The sequence below is a fragment of the Colias philodice genome, chromosome 31, assembly GCF_061535455.1.
Source record: "Colias philodice isolate Cphi_HAF_F1 chromosome 31, ilColPhil1 Martin Lab GWU primary, whole genome shotgun sequence".
Taxonomy (NCBI): domain Eukaryota; kingdom Metazoa; phylum Arthropoda; class Insecta; order Lepidoptera; family Pieridae; genus Colias; species Colias philodice.
In genome coordinates, this window is record NC_143116.1 from 5,130,184 (window position 1) to 5,138,734 (window position 8,551).

General features: G+C 34.4%; 2 protein-coding genes across 2 annotated transcripts in view; both read right to left on the reverse strand.

Annotated features, from left to right (window-relative positions):
* Zpr1 (zinc finger protein Zpr1) overlaps positions 1-8,551 on the reverse strand; it is a 152,079-nt gene that overhangs the window by 21,763 nt on the left and 121,765 nt on the right. The gene's annotated exons all lie outside the window — the stretch shown is intronic.
* Positions 585-8,429, reverse strand: LOC149475284 (uncharacterized). The gene is made up of 13 exons (XM_089713605.1): positions 8,297-8,429; positions 8,029-8,218; positions 7,209-7,343; positions 6,455-6,883; positions 5,163-5,293; positions 4,266-4,340; positions 3,809-3,944; positions 3,005-3,120; positions 2,299-2,395; positions 1,659-1,802; positions 1,367-1,468; positions 975-1,070; positions 585-729 (listed from the first exon to the last, which is right to left on the reverse strand). Exons 2-13 carry the CDS (start codon positions 8,137-8,139, stop codon positions 595-597), a joined length of 1,707 nt encoding a protein of 568 aa, XP_089569731.1. The 5' UTR covers positions 8,140-8,218; positions 8,297-8,429; the 3' UTR covers positions 585-594.

Below are 8,551 nucleotides of genomic sequence, written 5' to 3' on the forward strand. Positions count from 1 at the left end.
AGATATTTCTATGTAAGACGACGCAGCGACACCGCTCCGGCGCCGCACCGCCGCCGCAACGCATCGTGTGCCCCCGCTCTAATTCATATTCATCTTTCGACTGTGGGTGGTTAGAGAAAGTTTTTGGCGCCTAATTGCTATATGTGACAGATGTGATGACAGTGACAGATGACCTTGTGAATAACGTACTCAGTCAGGTTTTTATTTTTTCAACTAATTTAACGAAGGTGATTAATAAGAAAAATCGTAATTTTCATAGTCGATATTTACTAGTTATTATTCTGTGATTTTTACCAGCATTTTTAAATTGGCGTCATATTTGAAAATTTACTTTTTAAGGAAATAATAATTAATCGAAGGAAAATCCCGTTCCTGTTTATTTTCCTGATTAACGGGACGAACATATCCCATCACCCATGTCATTTCACAGGTTTCAAACTATCTTTATGGCAATTTTCATCTAAATCGGTTCAGAGGTTTATGCGTAAAAAATAAACAGACATATTTTTCGCATTTATTATATTAACAGGATTATTTGTTATATTGGATAACCAGTTTTGAGCTAATGAAAAATAAAACACACATAAACAATAATTATTTATTTTTCTTATTCCTATATGGCGCTGGCAGTCGTAAGTGCACTGTGTTCACGTGTAGTTTCATGGAGTTGGATTGCGAAAAAGTTTTACCACAATGTGCACAGCCGTACGGTTTGATGCCCGTGTGTACCTAGAAATGAACAAACATAGAAATTATTTCACTTAAAATCATAAGGTCATACTTACATTTTTTTATTTGAATAAACGAAAAATGTTAATTTTTTTTCCAAATTTGATATTTTTATAAGTGGGTAGTTTGAAAATTTATTTCTACCCGCAAATAAAATAACAAGTACGAAGTAACAAGTACGAAATAATATAAAGTAATGAGTAATATAATTGTATGTATGTATGTATTAATACAAGCCAACTCACCCGGCTGTGCCTGTTGAGAGCCGCCTTGTGTTTAAACGCCTTCGGGCACCGCTCGCACTTGTATGGACACTCGCCCGTGTGCGTGCGTAAGTGTATCTGTTAATAAAGAGCGTGCGTGTCAGAAGTGAAACTTCTTTATCAAAATTAATGAAGTATTGCCATGACGCGACCCTGAATTTTACTTACAACGCGCTTACAGAAATTTCACTTCAATATTCACCAGATTTCTGACCACGTTTTGATAGAAAAACCCATCCTGGGTCTTCAATTAAAATTTCATTATAATCGCTTCAGTAGTTTATATACATGTTTATTAATATTTTCTCACCAACAAATATTGCTTGTTAATTATTTTATCGAACTGTAGTGTTAAATAATCTTTCTTTCCTTACCTGTAAACGTTGGTAAACGCTAAACTTTTTCGGACATTCGCTGCATTGGAATGGCTTTTCACCAGAGTGTATTCTTTGATGGCAAATAAGGGTGGCTTTTGTCTGAAAAAAAAAACGAAAAAAAAATATAGCTTTTTTATACTTTGTATTCTACAAACATACTAAGATCACATTTTTCATGATTTTTAGCCAATATGTATCATTAATTTCCACATTTCTACACAAAATCACCGTTTTTTCACCCCCAAAATTTTTTTTATATTTAGACCCATTTTTTTGTTATTTTACTTACAATACACTCCTTCCCGCAAATTTCACAAACAACCGTCTCTGGCCGTCGTTTCCCCGGTTTCGAGGGCTGTTTCATTTTGATACCCAAATGCACTCGCTGCACGTGTGTAGCGTGCGAGCGTGCGTTCGCGAATGACCTGTTACACTGTTTGTGGACAAAATATATAACAATTTATTTATTTATTCGTAATCATGCAGCATTACAGTAAATAACATTTATTTAGTTATTTATACAAAATATTTAGTTATTTATACAGAATTATGAGCCAATTAAGATTACAAGACAAGGTACAGTACAATTCACGAAAGATGACCACAAATGGCGGCTGTCTGCGCACGTTGACTCACGAAGAAAAGACATAAGACAAAATAATATTTTAATGTTGGTTAAATAATTTATTTTTTATTTATTTAAAATTAAATCCGCCCCCGCCTCACCTCGCACCTCCATAGGAACCTAAAATATGCCTTCTGCGCCGTGGTCATTCATGAATCTTACTGTACGTACGTACTTAAGTCAACGTACGAGCTTTTTAAATAATAATTCTAAATTCAAATTAAGTTTACATATATAAAATACATAAAACAATAAAAAAACTAAAGCGTTTCCTATTAACGTAATACTATGTATAAAAACTCACCTCAAAGCAAGTGACAGCGCCATCTAGCGGATGTTCTTTCGCATGTTTTTCCAACGTTTCTTCCGATTCGAATGCCTCTCCACATTCGGGACAAGGTCTAAAATTATACCAATATGTCTTTTAAAAATTCAAGACTTTAACGGATTCTAAATGCGATTTATTTATTACTAGCGGTCCGCCCCGGCTTCGCCCGTGGTACATGTTTACGTTTTCTCTACATAAAAACCATCCTCGTACTTCAAGGAATATAATAAAAAAAGAATTATCGAAATCGGTTCAGCCGTTCTCGAGTTATGCGCTTACCAACACATTTTGCGATTCATTTTTATATATAAGATTAGCTGCGCTCCGCGGTTTTACCCGCAGTGCTCCGCTCCTGTTGGTCTTAGCGTGATGATACATATTATACTAGTGGTCCGCCCCGGCTTCGCCCGTGGTACCTACATGTTTAAACTATCCTATCTCTCAAGTTGGATCGAACTGCACATGGTGTGCGAATTTTATTATAATCGGTTAAGTTGTTTAGGAGTCCATTGAGGACAAACATTGTGACACGAGATTTATATATAGCCTATAGCCTTCCTCGATAAATGGGCTATCTAACACCGAAAGAATTTTTCAAATCGGACCAGTAGTTCCTGAGATTAGCGCGTTCAAACAAACAAACTCTTCAGCTTTATAATATTAGTATAGATTTAAAACTCACCTCAACACCGGCACACACTTGCCGTCACCACTGTATGTCAAGTGACGTTTCAAAGCGTCATCACTTTTAAATTTAACACCGCATGTTTCACATGTATTCGCGTAATCTTCGATTGTCTGAAAAAAAATATATATATTAAAATGTTTGTGAATGTCAAAATATAGTAGTATGGGACGTTATCATAAAGCAAGCAAGCAATCTTAAAGCAGTATTAAATAATAAATAAATAAATATTTCAGGACAATTTTAACACACAGTACGATCTGATCCCATACTAAACTTTCGCTTGTGTTATGGAAACCAGATGGCTGATAAACATACATAAATAATTTTAAATAAATACTTATATAGATAATTAACACCCAGACACAGAGCAAACATCTATGTTCATCACGCAAATATTTGCCCCGGGTGGGAATCGAACCCACGACCTCTGGCTTGGAAGGCAGGGCCACTACTAACCAAGCCAACCAGTCAGTCATTAGTATTGTTTCCAGTGTGCAAAAATGACGATGAAAGTCGAATTTAATAAATAAACGTTTGAAATTCCTATCCTTTTTCCTACTAGTATTATAAATGCGAAAGTTTGTGAGGATGGATGTGTGTGTGTATGTTTGTTACTCTTTCACGCAAAAACTATTGAACCGATTACAATGAAATTTAGCACACATATAGAGGGTAACTTGGATTAACACATAGGATAGGATTTTAACCCGGAAATCCCACGGGAACGGAATCTATGCGGGTTTTTCTTTGAAAACGTGGGCGAAACCGCGGGCGGAAAGCTAGTAAGGAATAATTTACCTCATCAACATTCAAATGTGCCCTTTTCTTATGCATTCTCAAGCCATATTCACCGAGGAAAGATTCTCCACAGATATCGCACGAATTGTTCGTCGGATGCTGTAGTCTTATGTGTGTTAATTGGCTTGTCGATTTGCTGAAATTTGAATTTGAATTGTTGATTTGATGAAATTTGATTTGAATTTGATTGTTGATTTGATTTGAATTTCAATTATTGAATTGTCAAAAGTATTTGATTTCAATTGTTGAATTGAATTTGAATGTAAGGTAGGAAACCGGCACTTAGTTTTGAACTAATTAGTTTATTTTATAAATACGAAGTTGCATTTGTTCTGTTTGTTTTTCGTTGATTAGATTTTGTATTTAATGATATTTACAACTTTCAAATAACCAACTAATAAAATAAAAAAATTATTATAATCTTTCCTCTTGATAAATAATTTAGATAATTACTTACGAGAAAGATGCTCCACATATTTTACAGTCAAATGTGTATCCGTTATGCCATTTATTGTGTTCCTTCGCGCGATTACTGAAAAAAAAATATAGTTTCAATAGGTATATCCATACTAATAATATAAATGCGAAAGTAACTCTGTCTGTCTGTCTGTTACTCAATCACGCCTTAACTACTGAACCAATTTGCATGAAATTTGGTATAGAGATATTTTGATACCTGAGAAAGGACATAGGCTACTTTTTACCCCGGGAAATAGGATAGGTTTTATCCCGGAAATCCCACGGAAACGGGAACTATGCGGGATTTCTTTGACTGCGCGGGCGAAGCTGCGGGTGGAAAGCTAGTAAACTATATGTTTTACTTAATTCTTCCAATTAATTTATTTTGTCTTTAAAAAAAAAGAGCGTGTGTCTGCCGAACACATGTGTCAGATGTTAAACTTCATTTGCAAGATTCAAAGTTACCAAAATCGTCGCTTTACTCCATAACGTGACGGCATTGCCATGACGCGACCTTGAAATTTTACTCTCAACGCGCTTAAAGAGGTTTCACTTCAAAATCGGTCCAGCCGTTCTCGAGTTAAATACATTTGGCTATTCATTTTACCCACAGAATAATCCATACTTAATAATATAAATGCGAAAGTAACTCTGTCTGTCTGTCTGTTACTCAATCACGCCTAAACTACTGAACCAATTTTCATGAAATTTGGTATGAAGGTATTTTGATACCCGAGAAAGGACATAGCCTACTTTTAATCCCGGGAAAATGACGCAATCCCGGAAATCCCACGGGAACGGGAACTATGCGGGTTTTTCTTTGACTGCGCGGGCGAAGCCGCGTGCGGAAACTAAGTATTAAATAAGTATTATTCTTAAATTTAAATTAACTCACGTTGACCTAGACACGTGGTCACACAGCTTACAAACATACTTCCTCTGGTGCGAAGTTATCATATGAGCCCTGAGCGCTTTTTCCTCCGACCAGACGGACAGACAAACGTCGCATACGTAGTTGCCTCTACTCTGGAAATAAGTTTAATTATGTTACTAAATAGTGTATAGTCTAACAAGAGTGTGTCCCGAGCACACGTGTCAGAAGTGAAACATCTTTGGCAAAATTCAAAGATACCAAAATCGTCGCTTTACTCTACGGCGTTACGGTAATGCCATGATCTTGAAATATTACTCTCAATGCGTCTAAAGAAGTTTCACTTCAAAAACATTTATATGACGAAACAGTGACACAAAAAATATACATTTTATGCTTGTAAATATATCTTGAAAATTCTAATGAGACTAACCATCAGAAACTTAGGAAATTCATATCAATCAAAAATAATATTCAAAATTGGTAAACCTAGTCTAAAGTTCTCAGGTAAGAGCAAGCGCGCACGAGCAACTTTGTCTCCGCAACTATTTTGTCTCCGCAACTATTTTGTCTCTCCACCGATGGGCTAGTATGAAAGTGCGCGCACGTAGCGACGCAACTCCCCATACAATTGATGGGAGAGACAAAATAGTTGCGGAGACAAAGTTGCTCGTGCGCGCCAGCTCTAAGACTCTAAAAAAGATATAGGGCTGATTTTTCAATCCTTGGTTAAAACTTATTTGTCGCATAATGTATAAATCCACCATTTTAAAAACGTATTCTAATTGCCCGTATTTGACAGTTTAGGTGACATTTTAATATTATCGTGTAATACTTTATTGGGCGGATAAGTTTTATTTTATCCAAGCATTGAAAAATCGGCCCTTAGTCAAATTGGAAATCCCCTGTCAGTTGAACAGTGTGTTAAAAATAATATTTATATTTAAAGACTTTTAAACAACTCATCTTTGGCATTCATGTATCGTTAAAATCCACTTAAAATCCATACTAATATTATAAATGCGAAAGTAACTCTGTCTGTCTGTCTGTTACTCAATCACGCCTAAACTACTGAACCAATTTTCATGAAATTTGGTATGGAGATATTTTGATACCCGAGAAAGGACATAGGCTACTTTTTATCCCGGGAAAATGACGCAATCCCGGAAATCCCATGGGAACGGGAACTATGCGGGTTTTTCTTTGACTGCGCGGGCGAAGCCGCGGGCGGAAACCTAGTTCTGAATAAAGGCAATTTAAATGTTAATTTTTTTCCAAATAACAAATACAAATAAAGCAGCACACGCTATACATACCGGGTCATGCCGCATCATATGATTCTTATACGTCTTATGTGTGATAAACCCTTTATAACATTTATCACATTTAAAATACGAGTTCAAATAATTAAACGAATTCTTCCTAGCTTCTATTTCTTGTATTTGTTCTTCCTTTGTTAAAATAATAACTTCAACATTGAAATCTTCGAATTCCTTCTGCGTGTTATCAATTTCATTATCGCTATATGAAAGTAAATCTAAATCGTTGTCTTCATATTTGATTTCTACATACTCTTTCTTCTTATGTCTTCTCTTTTTTGGTTCTTCAATCTCTTCTTTAATCTCTACTTCTTCCTTTATCTCTGTTTCGTTATATTCTATGTCTATTGTTGTTGTGTTTGTTGTTATCGTTAATTGGTTGAGATTTAACGGTTTAGCGAGGTTGAGTAGATCTGTTATCGTTATCTGGAATGTTAAATTATTGGAATTAATAATATTTCAGGACATTTTTAACATGCACAAAAGGCAGGCGCCTTTCTTGAGGTCGTGGGTTTGATTCCCACATAGGGCAAATATTTATGTGATGAACATTGATGTTTGCTCTGTGTCTGGGTGTTTATTATCTATATAGTTATTTATTTAAAATTATATATGTATGTTTATCAGCCATCTGGTTGCCATAACACAAACAAAAGCTTAGTATGCAATCAGATTGTGCTATGTGTGAAAATGCCCTGAAATATTTATTTATATAATATGTAGAGTGATCTATAAAATTAAATCAACTCACCCCACCCTGTTCTTCGCACATATATCTCAAAGTATCTTGTGTGTTACAGCATTTGTTTTTAAACAGCATACATTTGATGAGTTGAGCCCTGCAGTAAGTACATAGGTATTGTGGTAGGCCATCGTTTATGGACATCTGTAAAAAAGATAGAATTTTATTCATAAACTAGTGGGCAGCTCCGGTACCTGTTTACGTTTTCTCGCCATAATAACCATCCTCGTACGTCAAGGAATATTATAAAAAAAGAAACAACGAAATCGGTTCAGCCGTTCTCGAGTTATGCGCTAACCAACACATTAACCAACAAATAAATAAATTTGAATTTGAATTTTGCGATTCATTTTTATATTATAGACTAGATGTGCCTCGCGGTTTTACCTGCTTTGCTCGGCTCCTATTTTATTTTATACACTTTATTGGAGTAAAATCATTAAATTAAAAGAAACAATAAAAATATGGTAAAAGAAAGGTAGCAAAATTAGCGGCCTTATCACTAAGCAGTGATCTCTACCAAGCAACCACGGTGAGAAAGGTAAAATAGCGAAACATTTAATAATAATGGTCTTAGCTGATCTTAGCGACTGTCTGTTGATACATAACAAATAATATAGAGCCTTCCTTAATAAATAAACTACCTAACCCGTAATTAGATCGTTCAATCGTAAAATTTTTAAATTTTAAATAATATGTAATTAACGCAATATGAAAGTACTTGTAAAATAAAATATTTAATATGTTGTTTTTGTGTAAAGCTCGTTTATAAGCAGATAAATACTTTTATTTATATATTTTTTCATTAAAATACATATGGTTAACTTACCTGACTTCCAGTTAGAAATTCATATGCTGCCACCAATTCATATTTACTTAATTTAAATAATTGCACATTATCAAACACTAAACACACACGGCACGCTATTAATTCACTCATTTTTTATTAAATTTACAACTAAATATTAAATAATACTGTTATTGTTTTCATAAGATACAGAGCACACAACAGGTAGAGGCTGGAAACAAAATGGTGTCATTCAAAAGGTACACCGAGGTCGCTTAATTAAATTATCGATTACTCTCTCTATTTTAACCTTTGCTATGCTGACCTATATTAAAAAAAAAATACTCATTTATGTACGATCAGTTATAAGATTATTTTATTTGATTAAGAAATAGTACATACATATTACAATTTGAATAAAAACTTTTTGTTGGAAATGAAATGTCTGTTGTTTAACTATACTATTTTTATGTATGGTACCAACATTAAGAAAAGTAATACTGCGTTCAGTAATTATAACTTCTTTTGTTGATATAACGCAATAATGTTAAGATTAATGTTAAGA

What these genes read in the sequence shown, in the direction of transcription:
- LOC149475284 (XM_089713605.1), bottom strand. Translation starts at nt 8,139, where the DNA reads ATGAGTGAATTAATAGCGTGCCGTGTGTGTTTAGTGTTTGATAATGTG. An exon ending in ATATGATGCGGCATGACCCG is followed by an intron (nt 5,294 to 6,454) that starts GTATGTATAGCG and finishes ACTTATTTCCAG; the next exon opens with AGTAGAGGCAACTACGTATG. An exon ending in GCGCTGTCACTTGCTTTGAG is followed by an intron (nt 1,803 to 2,298) that starts GTGAGTTTTTAT and finishes GTCCACAAACAG; the next exon opens with TGTAACAGGTCATTCGCGAA.